Consider the following 13,764-nt stretch of genomic DNA (forward strand, 5'->3'; position numbering starts at 1 on the left):
GATGAGTTCACATCCGTGGAGAGTCGGGCCTGCCCTGCGTGCAGCAGTCCCAGCGACGGGCAAAAGCCACGTCCTGCCCTTGAGGAGAGCAAGGTGCCAGGCAAGCACCCTAGGACAGCTGCCACAGGGCAAGCAAGGACCTAGTCCCACTCACCACTTCCCTGCTGGAAGCCCCCCACGGCTCCCCAGTGCCCGGGAGCCAAAGACAAAGCGCCCCAGCAGGCACCCCTCGGCTTTGTCTCCCGGGCTCCCTGCCCTTCCTGCTCATGCGTGCCCAGAGGACACGGCGGCTCTGAGCCCCGCATCCTCACCTACTTCGCTCCTCCACCCTCCTCCACCCATCCCTGCTCCTTTATCTGGAGGATCACCTGTTCCCCCTAAACCCACCTTCTCTGAAGGCTTTCTTGGCCTCGTGCAACCTGGCTCCAGGCAGAGTGGCCCACACCCCACCCACCCCGGCTTCTAGTTAATTCCTTTTTTTTTTTTTTTTTATTTTTCAACAGAGGGAGAGAGACAGCGAGAGAGGGAACACAAGCAGGGGGAGTGAGAGAGGGAGAAGCAGGCTTCCCGCTGAGCACAGAGCCCGATGCGGGGCTCGATCCCAGGACCCTGGGATCATGACCTGAGCTGAAGGCAGACGCTTAATGACCGAGCCACCCAGGTGCCCTAGTTAATTTCTATCATTCCGAATTACCTGGGTTGTTTTACCTGTGTATCTCCCCCACCCTCGGGTCTTGCTTATCTCTGTAGCCCTTAAAACTCTCACGTGCTCCAGCACAGAACAGATTTTCAATAGATTTTCAATCAGCCGCTGGATGACTTCAGGACAAAGCAGCTAAGGGCAGAGAGGCAGAGAGGGAACACAGCCTCTGGAGCCAGACCTGAACTGAATGTTAACTAAACGTACTAGTCTGCTCCGGCAAGTCACTGATAGCTTACTTCGAGCCTCAGATGAACTCATCTGTCAAGTGGGAAGTCCACTGCCCAAGTCCACCGCGGAGCAGGAGGCCTGACGCTGGACATCCGCAGAGCCAGCCTCCTCCTCCTTGCGTGCGGGGCCAGCGGTTTTGATTTGCATTTCCCTGATGCTTAGTGAGGCAGAGCCCCTTCCGTGTGCCTGCTGGCCAACTGTTTGTCTTCTTTGGGAAAATGTCCATCCAGATCCTCTGCCCATTTTTGAATCACATTGTTTGGCTTTTTGCTATGGAGTTTTATGAGTTCTTTATATATTTGGGATCTTAATCCCTTACCGGAGATACGATTTGCAAATATTTTCTCCCATTCAGTAGGTTACCTTTTCATTCTGTTGGTGGTTTCCTGTTCTACAGAAGCTTGTTAGTGTGATGGAGTCCCGCTTGTTCGCTTTCGCTGTTGTTGCCTCTGTTTTGGGTGTGAAACCCATAAAGTCATCACCAAGACTGATGTCCTATGCTTTTAATCTCAGGTCTTTAATCCATTTTTTTAAAAGATTTCATTTATTTATTTGAGAGAGAGAGAGAGAGCACAAGCAGGGGGAGCTGCAGAGGGAGAGGGAGAAGCAGACTCCCCGCTAAGCAGGGAGGCTGACACGGGGCTCCATCCCAGGACCCCAAGATCATGACCTGAGCCAAAGTCAGACACTTAACCAACTAGCCACCCAGGCACCCCTCTTTAATCCGTCCTGGGTTAATTTTTGTTTGTGGTATGAGATTGGGATCCGGTCTCATTCTTTTGCATGTGGCTGTCCAGTTTTTCCAACATCGTCTATTGACGAGACCACCCTTCCCCCATGTGTATTCTTGGCTCCTTGGTCATAAATTGATTGACTGTAGTGCTTGGGTTATTTCCGGACTCTCTCTTCTGTCCCATTGATGTGTGTCTGGTTCATACCAGTGCCGTTCTGCTTTGATTACTATAGTTTTGTGATATCGTTTAAATCAGGAAGCCCGATGCCTGCAGCTTTGTTCTTTCTCAAGATCGTTTTGGCTATTCTGAGTCTTTGGGATTACATACACATTTTAGAATTGTCTGTTCTATTTCTGTGAAAAGTGCCATTGGAATTTTGATAGGGACTGCATTGAATCTATAGATTGCTTTGGTTAGTACGGACATTCACCCATGATTTCTCATCACGGCCCAACCTGGATGCCCCCTAAACTGCACCCCCCTCTTAGCCTCCACTCCCTGTCACCCCCATCAGAAGACAGCTCTCTCCCCTGAGGTCCTGGAGGATGCACATGGCTCTGGGCATGACTGCTTTGAATTGCCAAGTCTCTTCCGTGGTCCTGCCTACCTTACGATGCAAGCTCCTTGAGGGGAGAGGACGGGCTTTGAAATTTGGTGTGTGAACTGTATCATGTCCCCTCAAAACTCATTCGTTAAAGCCCTAACCCCCAATGTTACTGTATGGAGAGATAGGGTCTTAAAGAAGTAATTAAGGTGGGACACTTGGGTGGCTCAGTCGGTTGAGCGTCTGCCTTCCATCAGGTCATGATCCCAGGGTCCTGGGATCGAGTCTTGAATCAAGGTCCTTGCTCCGTGGGGAGCCTCCTTCTCCCTCTGTCTGCTGCTCCCCCTGCTTGTGCTCTCTCTCTCTCTCACTCTGACAAGTAAAATCTTTAAAAAAAAGTAATTAAGGTTAAGTGGGGTCATAAGGGTGGGGTCCTGATTGGCTAGGACGGGAGTCCTTGTAAGAAGAGGAAGGGACACCTGGGATATCCCCCAGCCCGCGCTGCACGAGCACAGAGGAAGGGCCGTGCGAGGACACAGCAAGAAGGCAGCCATCTGCAAACCAAGACAGGAGTTCTCACCAGAAACCAACCCTGCTGACACCTTGACCTTGGAATTCCAGACTCTAGAACAGTGAGAAAACAAATTTCTGTTGTTGATGCCCCCCCCCCCACCCCACCCCGGTCTGTGATATTTCATTATGGCAGCTCAGAGTAATACATGTGGGGCCTCAGGGAAAGCATCCTGGGCTGGGGCGGGGGGGGGGGGGGGGGGGCAAAAAAACCCCCCACAAAACAACCCGGGGGGGCCCCGCGGCCACCCCCCCGGGGGGGGGGGGGGGGGGGGGGGGGGGCACACAAACCGTCTAGCACACAAACCGTCTAGCACGCACCTGATCCCTGCCCGGCGGTGTGCAGGGCTGAGGGGCCCCCGACCCCGGCCTCCACAAGCCCAGCCAGAGGGGACACCTGCAGTGTGGACCTCGCCCCAGCCGTGAGGGAACAGTGGTTAACGGTGCCCCTCACAGAGCAGGGAGCCGGCAGCAAAGAAGGGACCGCACCTGAGCCCTCCTCTGCATCGGACAGACCCTCTGCTGGCTCGGTACCCACCTAGTGCTGGAATGCCAAGAGGTGTTCTTGCCCCATTTTCCAGAGGGGCACCTGAAGCTTGGAGGGATGGAGCGATTGCCCAGGCTGAAGCCCGGCACGAGGCAGAGGGGACGGTCACAGCTTCAGAGAGACTAAGGCTCTCCCCACACCCCCATCCGACAGAGGTCGAGGCCCACACACGAGGCTCCAGCTGCCGGGGCTGTGGGCCTGGGCCAGGCCTCCAGACCAAGAGCGTGGGGGTGATTCCATTTGAAAGGTGGAAACTGCTTCTGCTGCAGGGCTTCCAGAAGCCGGCCGGGCGAGGAGGACCAGCCACGGAGCACCAGCCACAGAGGCCCGGCGTCCGACGGGCCGTCACAGTACAGCGAGGCGTTTGGGGAGGATGTCGAGGCCACCTCTCGGTCTTGTCGCCAACCCCTGGGGGCGGGGGCCAGGTTAAGGCGACAGTGTTTCAGGAAGAGGGAGCGGGCAGCTGTGGGGAGATAAGGCCCTGGCGTGTGGGTGGTGACGGTGGGGAAAGCGCTCCCCTGCCCGGGGCTGGTGGGCAGGTGGCTCTTCGGGCTGCAAGCCAGGTGTCCAGACTCCTTCCTGGGCCCAGGGCAGCAGATAACCCAGCTGCGGGGACCCTGCTGCAGCCCCTAAGCCAGCCCGGCCCCAGCCCGCATTCCCCCGCAGCTGCCGGTTCCTTCTTACACACATTTGCCACGCTGGTGCCTCTTCTAGAAACACCTTTGTCCGCCTTCTTCCACCCTGCTCGCCCTCCACAACTCCGCTCAGTCTCCTCCTCTGACGTCCCAACGCCCCATGCACACATGCACGCCAGGCCAGCCCGGCTCCCACACGCCGGCCGCACCGCTGTGTCCTCACAGCGAGATCTATTGGCAGGCCTGGCTACCCCCCCGCCCCCCCGCATCTTGAAGCAAGATCCTTTTGCTCTCTGGGTTCTTGGCACCAGGAACAGTGCCTGGCACTTAGTCCTGGATTGTTGGCTTAAATCACGGTGAAATTAGTAAAGGAAGATCTAGTTTCTAATCCCAACTTCTGAGGCACTGAAACACGTGGCCACAGCACTTAACTTCTCTGAGCTTCAGTGTACCCTTCTGGGAAATGGGGGTAATGTTCCCTGTCCTTCATTGGCGAGCATCAAATGAGAGCAATGGGATTGGTCTCTGGTGTGGCAGGAGGTATAAGCACACTGTTACTTTAAGAAGTCAGCATCGGGCGCCGGGGTGGCTCAGATGGTTGGGCGTCTGCCTTCGGCTCAGGTCATGATCCCAGGGTCCTGGGATCGAGTCCCGCATCGGGCTCCCTGCTCCGCGGGAGCCTGCTTCTCCCTCTGCCTCTCTCTCTCTCTCTGTCTCTCATGAATAAATAAATAAAATCTTTAAAAAAAAAAAAAAAAAGAAGAAGTCAGCATCGATGTTCCAATGACTGCTAATAATGTTGCTTCTGATCACCACCTGCTTCCCCCAGGACGGTCCCTCCCTCCCCCAGGATTGCTGGGTTTTGCCCTAACCCAGCTTCATTATCTGCTGGAAGGTGAAGCCAGTCCCCCTCCCTCCCATCCCCTTATCTCACAGATTTGTATGACCTCAAAAAGTCCTTCCAGAGGTCTGCCCCACATCCTTCCTGTTGCAGCCCTGCCCCCTTCATTCCTCATGTGTCCTAAGAGCATAATCCTGCGTAGGAATCTCCCAGGAGCCCGAAGCCCAGGCACCATGCTAGGGCTTATCCTTTTGAGTTTGACATCCCCATTGCTACTGCTCTGAACCGAAGCTGAGGGAGAGACAGGGAGGGAGGCAGAGAGAGAAAAGGGAGTCCCGGTCTGGAGTGAGGGAGTGGAGGGAGAAACAGGAGGGATCGAGGTCAGAGGGCAGTCAGGACTTCCCAAAACCCAGACACAGAATGATACAAATACCCACCACCGCACCACCACCACCTTCAGCTGCCTGGCTTCCGGGGGAGGGACAAGTGTCTCACGGTTTTCCATGACGTGGGTCCTCTGCCAGGGCTAGGGCTGTGGGGAAGGCGACATTTCCTGCCCTCGGGGGCCGGGGGGAGAGAGATGAGTTGCTGAGTGTGCACATCTTTTCAGAGCACGTACACACACCCTTACACACCCCCTGCTCTGGGGCTCTGTTCTCAGGCCGGCCCATGGAGCTCCCCCTGGCCCAGATATGCCCCCAAGGTAAGTGTGAGGTTGGAGACTGTGGGTGGAGGGACATCCAGACCCCCATTACCCCTGCTGTCCCACTTCAGGGGTGAAGGGCCCCACCCCAAGCCAGGGCTGGCACAGCTGACTGGCGGGGTGCCCAGAGCTCCTTCTCCTTCTCTGGGGTGCCAGTCCACTCAGCCCCGGGGACATAGGCAGGACACAGGCGGCTGGGTCTGCAGAGTGCTCCTTAGAGAGGAAGGAGCAGGAGAACAAGGCCCGGGAGGCAGAGGATCTTGGCCATAAAGAGAGATCACGCCACCCCCCCCCACTCCGCACCCCTCGCTGTGGGACTCTCTGCTCCCCCACACCCTGCCTCCCTGGCCAGCCAGGGCCTCCTCAGCTCCTTACTCCTCTCCCGTGAGAGACGCCCTGGGGTCCCACCTGCATTTCTCCTCTTGTGACTGTCCCTGTCCTCCAGGTCCCTGGTCAGAGGCATGCGGGGCCCCTGGGAGCCTGGAGGAGAGGCAGTCCCTCCCCGAGAAACCCCAGCTGTCCTCTTTGTGCTAACAGGAAGCGGCCGAGCCCCTGCCCCTACCTTCAGCACCTTCCAGCCCGTGGAACTGCCCTGCAGGACGTGCCAGGACGTGGGCCTGCTTCAGGGGCCCAGACTCCAGGCCCTGAAGGCTGAGGAGGCCCAGCCCAGCCCCAGGGTCGAAGCTGTCCATGCTGCGGCAGGTGGGAACTCGGCTGGCACAGCGTCCTCCTCGGCTCCCATCCCCCCACCGGTGAGGACGTGCAGATGGACCAAGGCCAACGGGGAGAAAGCAGGAATAACCTGGGGCTGCCAACAGGGCTAGGGCATGGATGGAGAGAGGGAAAGGAGATGGGGAGTATCTCCCTCCTTCACTATAGTGTCCCCTCACTGTCCCTGGGACGCTGGGGCTGAGTCCGCGGGTGACCAGGGTACAGGGTCAGTCCCAGAAGCAGGCATCTGCATCTCCGTCCGTGGCCTCCACCTGCCCAGTGCATCCAGGCCTCAGTCCCTCTCCCCCAGCAGTCCATTAGGAAGTCCTCCCTAGGATCCAGCCCAGCCCCTCCTACGGGAGGGTGAGTCCTCCCTCGTTCTGTCCTCTGGGGTGACAGGCAGCATCATGTCCCTCGTCCTGCAGGCCAGGGAATGATTTCCTCTCTTTCTGGAAGGCCTCACACTCAGTGAAGCTCAGGTTAGGAGCTTACTGCTCCTGGGTTAAAAAGGCCCTCAGGCCCAGAGGGAAGTGGACAGAAATCCCCTGGAAACCAAAGCAGGTGGAGCTGAAGAAGGGGATTTAAGCTGGACCCTGAGAGGCACTTTCTGGGCAGTTATGGCCTAAAATGGGCAACTGGGATGGGGAGCAGGGGTGAGGCTGAGGAGGCGGCAGTGGGATGGCATCAGGAGGAAGCCCATGAATCATGGTTATTTCCCCCTCCTTGAACTTTTCCCCTGTTCCAGGCATCTCCTCAACCCCCAGGGGCTGCCTCCAGCCCAGAGGATGCTGGGAAGGCTGAGGAGGGGCTTGAGGAAGGAGGCCAGTCCCTGCAGGCCGAGACCCAGGCTTGGTTCCAGAAGACCCAGGCCCACTGGCTTCTGCAGCACGGGGCAGCCCCTGCCTGGTTCCATGGCTTCATCACCCGGAGGTGAGTCACAGCGGCAGAAAGGGGCCCAGAGAGGGGCTGGGCAAGTCCTGGGTCCTGGGCCCAGCAGCAGTGCGTGGAGGCTGCAAGTCCAGCCCTGAGTCCTGGAGGCTCCCAGGCCAATCTCTGAGGCATCTGTCCTGGGGGAGGTCACTGCAGAGGCTGCAGCCCGCTCGCTCTGGGGCCTCCGCTTCCATTCCTGTCTCTTGGCCTCCAGTCCTCATGGTTTCTCCGGTCTACCACCTTCCTTGTCTCCCTGCTAGGCCGTCCCTCCTGCCACATTTCTCAGCTTTGCTTTCCTCTTCCCCAGCCTGTAGTCAATTACCACCCCAGGGCACCCCCACCAGGCTGCCCTCCAGGATGAGGCCGCAGGAGGATGCAGGGCTGGGAGCTCTCCTGGGTGGGACCCCTGGCCCCGTGCTCTCCAGTCCCTGCGCGGGCTGGACCCACATTCTCTCTGCCATCCCCACCCTCCTCCGACACCTGAACCTGCTTGGTTGGGGGCTGGGGTCCGCCGGAGAGCCGGGGACAGGCCCGAGGCTGGAAGAGTCTTCTCCATCGCCCACAGGGAGGCCGAGAGGCTGCTGGAGCCCAAGCCTGAGGGATGCTACTTGGTGCGGTTCAGCGAGAGCGCTGTGACCTTCGTGCTGACCTACAGGTGAGGGGCGGGAGCCCGGAGGCGGAGCTTCGGCCGAGGGGCGGGGTGGGCTGGGTGCTCCTGACGCGGGAGGGGCAGGGGCCGGCTGGGAGGGAGGGCCTGGCACGGCGTGCGGCTCTGATGCGACGGGCGCCCTCCAGGAGCCGGACTCGCTGCCGCCACTTCCTGCTGGCCCAGCTCCGGGACGGGCGCCACGTGGTGCTGGGCGAGCACAGCGCCCACGCGCGGCTGCAGGACCTGCTGCGACACTACACGGCGTGCCCGCTCGGCCCCTACGGGGAGACGCTCACCGAGCCCCTCGTGCGCCAGGTACGCCCGGACCCCGGTACGCTGGGACCCCGGCCGCCGGAGCCGCCTTCTCATCCCGGCCTGCGACCCAGCCATAGGTCCGTCGTCAAGCCTTGTTGCATTTTTACAACCACAGGCACAAATGGAGACTGGCCTGGCCTGTGTTCCGGGTGGAATTAAGGTCAATGCCAGACACAGCCTATGACCAGAGCTACTACCCCCCCCCCACCCCCGTTGGTCCCCTTGCCGTCTCCATCCCCTGTTCCTCACCCAGGGAACCCCACCAGTTCCACATTTCTGTGCCCCTCCCCCACACATCCTCCACCAGCACCAGCTTGCTTTGTCCTCCTGGATCCCCTGGCCACCCCCACCCACCATCCCACTGCACCAAATCCCTGAGGCCTCGTTCCTTCCCAGCAGACGCCTGAGCCTGCAGGACTTCCCCTGAGCACTGAAATGTCAGACTCTGGAAACAAGGACCCACACCCTCACTATAGCCCGACCGTCAAGAAGTTGCAGAACGTGACCCCCACGCCGAAGGAGGGGCCCGGGGAACAGAAGGAGGTATTGGGCTGCAGGGACTGAGAGAGGGGAAGGGGTGCGGCAAAGGGAGGGTCCAGCGCTGGGGCGGGGCCTGCGGGAGGGGAGGGGCCGCGGGACGTGGGCCGGGCCCCGGGGCTGCAGCCTCCGCCCAGCCTGGGTCGCTCTGACGCCCCCTCCTCCCCCGGCCTGGCCTTCTCACCCTGTCTCCCCAGCCGCCCAGGCCCAAGCCTCCCGTGCCCGCCAAGCCTCAGCTGCCCCCCGAAGTCTACACGAGCCCGGCCCCGAGGCCGCGCCCGGCCCCGCCCCCCCAAGCCCTCCAACCCCATCTACCAGGAGCCTGACGAACCCATCGCCTTCTATGCCATGGGGCGGGGCAGCCCCGGGGAAGCCCCCAGCAACGTCTACGCCGAGGTGGAGGTGCCGCCGGGCGCTGGGGGCCAGCCCTGCGGCCTCGGGCACCCGGCCCTACGCAGGTGCAGGTCCAGGCCTGTCGCGGGAGGCCAGGTAAAACGGCGCGGGGAGCAGGCGGGCCGCTGGGAGGAGGTCCTGAAAGCCAGATTGGGGTGCTCAGCGCAGGTGTTCAGAGTGGATGCCAGGGTCAGGGTGAGGGTCAGAGGTCTGAGGCCGCATGGAAAAGACGGAGGCTCCGTCCGCCAGCAGCCCTTTCCCGGGCCCAGAAGTGGCTCCCTGTCATCTCCCTGCAGTCACGGACGGCCTCCCGTTGGTCAACCCCCTCCACTTCTCAGAGGAAATAGTGGCCCAGGCCTGGGCCTCGCCCCCCCTCCCCAGGGGAGCCTGCATTTTTGTCCCTGTCCCTCTCACCCAGTCCCGGCCACCCGTATCCCGTCCTGTGCCACCATCTTGGCTCCAACCATCATCCTGTCTTCCTGGTTGGAACTTGGGCCTCTCCCGCTCTGGCTCCCTCCCCTCCGCCTTCACAGGCCCACCATCCTGAGGAAGAAGAGCCCTTGGGGTCCCTCGTGTCATCTCAGATGAGCTCAGGGAGGGGGCACCTGCACACCTGCTCCTCCTCACACTGCCCCTCCCACTTCCACCCCCCCCCCCCCCCTGTCCTCTGATCCTGTGAGTCAGTGTCCCAGTCCAGGGCTGCGCTGGACCTCCCGGGCACTCCCACCCTCTCCCTGGGCCTCTGCCCCCCTCCGCAGGCCCTTCCCCACCCTCCCTGCGATGCCCCAGGCCTGCCTCAGCCCCTGGGCCTGTACCCCCACCCCCACCCCCTGCTGCAGCGCTAGAGATGAGCCAGCAGCCCACCCCTGTCCGTGCCCACTGCCCTCCAGGCTCCCGCTCAGCCCCCAGCGCCCCACGGCCTCCTGAACTCCACACAGCAACCCGCTCTCACCCTTCTCCCCAGACTGCCCCTCCTCTATCTCCCAGCCGGACTGATGACTCTCCAGCCAACTGACTGTCCAAGCCAGAAGCCCCAGGGCTCCCTCGACATCCCCTCCCCACCCCGACTCCTCATAGGCCCCGAGTCCTGCTGGGTCCCTTTCCCTGGTGTCAGCCTCATCATCCCTCATCGGGATTTTCCAAGAGCTTCTTAACTGGTCTAACCACCAGTCTTTCCACTTCTGATCCACTCTGCCCCAAGGAAGCTAGATGGTCTTTCTAAAACAGCTACCTGGCCCACGCGGCCGTCCACAGTGGTGGAGGCAGAGGACCACCTCCGCAGCTGCTCCATCCTCCCAGAGCTGTTCACGTCTCTCTGAGCACACCCTCCCGCTGCCCAGTGACCTTCTAGTCATCCTTCAAGACCAGCTTGCCCTTCTCCCTGCAGACTTCCCAACACGACCACAGAGGCCATCCACTGCGCTTTATACACACCTGCTGCGCCACTGATCACCTGGGACCTGTCTCCCCTCTTCCCCCGCAGAGTGCAAGCTGCCTGAGAGCAGGGGCTGGGACGTATTCACCTGTCTCCAGAGCACCCTGGCACAGAGCAGGTGCTCAGGAAATGGTTGCTGAATGAATGAGAGCGGCTTAGACCTCCTCTGTGCAGGCAACCTCCGTTAAGACCAGAGGACAGCCCCTGAGGCTGCAGGTAGGCCTGAGAGGCAGAGGGCAGAGGATGTGACCTCGGGTCATCCTTCTCTCTGCAGAATCCAGGTGGCCGGCAACCGCACTCTGAGAACTCTGTGCCTGGACAAGGCCCTCCCATGCCCCACCAGCCCCTGCCCAGCTGGGGGCACACCCTCCCCCACAAGCTTTCTAGACAGAGGACAGAGGACAAAGGACAGGCGTGGCCTCCCCTGAGGCCTCCTCAGGAGCCCGGTGAGTCTGAGCTGGGGGAGGATAGCCCAGGATACTGGGTCCGCAGACCTTTGCACACCGGGCACCCTTCTCAGGAAATGTGTGTGGAACAAACCGTAGGCGATCAGAGCTAGCAAGGACCTCGGCCGTCACCTGTTGCGAAGATAGCGCAAAGGTGTCATCTTGCATGCCAACTGCCATCCATTGGTCGTGGCTGCCTGGAGCACTGCCCGGGGAAGGATGCTCGGTCATCTCCGCACTCAGCAGAAAAGACACCATGATTGATTAGTGATGTCTGCTGTGGGCAGGGAGGCAAAACGAGCAGTGTCTCCCTTGCCCTTACTGATCCAGGCCAAGTCCCTGGCGGTGCAGATAAGGAGACAAAGCCAGAGAGGGGTAGTGACTCGGCCAAAGCCAAGGACTAGAACCCAGGCTTCGTCGTTCCCGTGTGGCACTCTCTTACCCCGCATCCTCCTCTCCACAGGAAATGTCAGAGATTTCCTCAGATAGGCAATCTGGCTACTTTCCAGAGTTCCACGGCACGGAGGTCTGGGTGCCGTTTCCCTCCTCCAGATCCCAGCTTAGCCCTGTTTCCTGGACAGGTCTGGCCCCTCTCCCGGAAAGAAGCCTCGAGTTCGAGGAGCAAAGGTGGACTCGGCTCCCTTTTAGGGACACACGCACTGGTTCCGTCCCGGAAGTCCCCGAGAATCCGGTGGCTCGGTGATCCAAGGGCCTCTGAGGAAGTGTGCTAGGACGGCCCTGCTGCCTCCTACTGCCCTGGCTTCTCCTCCCAGAGTCTGATTTCCTTGGCCCTCTTGAGCCTTTGGGTCTGGGCCCTGGTCCAATGCTGCTGTTGTCTGAGGAAGGGTTTGGCGAGAACAGATGTTAGAACTTGTTTGTTGATTCTTGTCTGGCTAATAAATCATCGCCAACCACCTCTCCCCACAGGGATCCAAGTACTCCAGCCTCCTTCTGTCTGTCTCACACACTCTCTCTCTTTCTCCTATCGTGGAAGGTAAGGGGTTGAAATGCCACTGCAGTGAGAGGAGCGGGTCTGGGGGTTCCGAGATACCTGGGCAAGGGTCACAAATCTGGGGGCTGGGGGGCTGCAAGGCAAGGAACCGCAAAGTCTCTCTTGGCTGGGCTGGGCAGGTAGCCAGAGGCAGAGGGGTGGCTGCATCACCTGGGGGACGCCAGGAAAGAAAGAGGGGCAGGGAGGAGAGTGGTTGAGGGGTAGGCCCTGCACCCCCTTCCCCAACTCCCCTACCAGTACAGGACTGGGGGGCCTCCCGCAGTGGCTGAGAATCTGTCTTCCCAGCCTCTCGGGCTTTGGCCTTGCCCAATTAAGGACCCCATTCCTCCCCTGTCCCTCTTGTGAGGCTTCTTCCCCTCCCTACCCAGACCCACTTCAGGACCTGCCACCTGCCCTGGGCAAAGCTCTGGGCTTCGACCCCCTGGAGGAATCTGCCTTGGGGCTTGTTTTTCTCTCAGACTGGGGGCTCTCTGAGCCCGGGCCACGGTGTGCCCCCCAGGAGCTGCTCGAGGCTCTGGGTGCCCCTGTGGTCCCATTGGCGCAGCCAGTCCTTATACTCTGTCCCACGAGAGCCTAGTCAAGACAGTCCGGTTGGGGCCCACCCTCCTGCCAAGGGGGCCCAGAACCTGCTGAGGCACAGAAATCCCGCAGACCCTCCCCTGAAGAGGTGCTCCCCAGGCTGAGGTGCTGCGGGCGGCGGCCACGCCACCCCCAGCCTGGCAGCGGCACCAGCCCCCGTGCCTAGTGCCCCCCCCCTTCCCAGCCCATGCTCATCAGCTGAAGGAGAGCTGCGGCTGCTGAGTCAACAGTCGGGGTTCCACTCCCTTCTGTCTGCAGGTCTCCTGAGCAAGAGGAGAGATGGGGAGCGAGTCGGACGGGAGGGGAGGGCAGGGCAGCAGAAGGCTGTCTCAGAGCAGACTGGGGGGCGCTCCTGCGGGGGCGGAGGGGGCAGAACAAGAGGCTTACTGTCAGAGCTGGAAGTCAGGGTCTGAAAACGGCATTTCCTTACACCTGGGGATACAACGGGCCGGTGCAGGGAGGGGGCAGAAATGACCCCCATTGGTGTTTCTGAAGGAGCAAAGGCGGGGGCAGCAAAGCTCTCCCTCCCTCGGCAGCGCCTCATGGCTAGGGCTTGGCTCGCCCAAGGGGTGCTGGGAGAATCAGGCGGAGGCATCAGCCAGAAGCCTGGGTGCTGTTGTGGCGTGGTGCCGGCTAGTGGCATGGCGGCCCTTCCCCTGCCCACTGGCCCCCACGGAGCGCCTCCTTGCTTGCACACGGGGCGGCTGGACAGTCAGTGAGGGGCTCAGGGAAGCAGGACTGCTGGGGCTCCAGGGCACGGCGGACCCTTTGTGGCTGCTTTTCTTTTGGGTTCCACCAAATAGGAAACTGAGGTCTGCAGAGGGGAGGTGACCGGGAGCTGGAGGCAGTCAGGCCCACATCGGGTCAGCCCAATCCCGTGCTCCCCAGGTACCAGGGGCCCCTCCCAGGCCAAAGGATAAGACTCCCGGTCCTCTCAGGGCCTCCAGCTGCAGGCCCAGCCCCCAAGACCCGGGTGGGGGAAGTTTCCCCTGCTCACCTCACCCACCGGGACCCCTGCATCATCCCACCCACTCCATTCCCGAGCTGCGGCGGGGCGCTGTGGGGGGCGCTGCGGGGGGCCGCTGAGCAGGGGTGCTGCGGCGGGTGCTGAGCAGGGGTGCTGCGGCGGGCGCTGAGCCGGGGTGCTGAGTCGGGGCGCTGCGAGAGTCCGCTGAGCCGGGGTGCTGCGGGGGTCTGCTGAGCAGGGGTGCTGCGGCGGGGCGCTGCGGGGGTCCGCTGAGCCGGGGTGCTG

The 13,764-nt window shown here is 61.0% G+C and overlaps 1 protein-coding gene across 1 annotated transcript; it reads left to right on the forward strand.

The window, feature by feature from the left end:
- The first annotated feature begins 5,471 nt into the window (after positions 1–5,471).
- SH2D2A (SH2 domain containing 2A) lies at positions 5,472–11,960 on the forward strand. The gene is given in 10 exon segments (XM_032398360.1): positions 5,472–5,505; positions 6,043–6,126; positions 6,957–7,146; positions 7,712–7,801; positions 7,942–8,110; positions 8,510–8,653; positions 8,845–8,934; positions 8,936–9,136; positions 10,750–10,921; positions 11,503–11,960. Coding segments are annotated over 10 exon segments (1,296 nt in total). The 3' UTR covers positions 11,625–11,960.
- The last annotated feature ends 1,804 nt before the right edge of the window (positions 11,961–13,764 follow it).

The sequence above is a fragment of the Phoca vitulina genome, unplaced genomic scaffold (assembly GCF_004348235.1).
Source record: "Phoca vitulina isolate PV1807 unplaced genomic scaffold, GSC_HSeal_1.0 scaffold115, whole genome shotgun sequence".
NCBI lineage: Eukaryota > Metazoa > Chordata > Mammalia > Carnivora > Phocidae > Phoca > Phoca vitulina.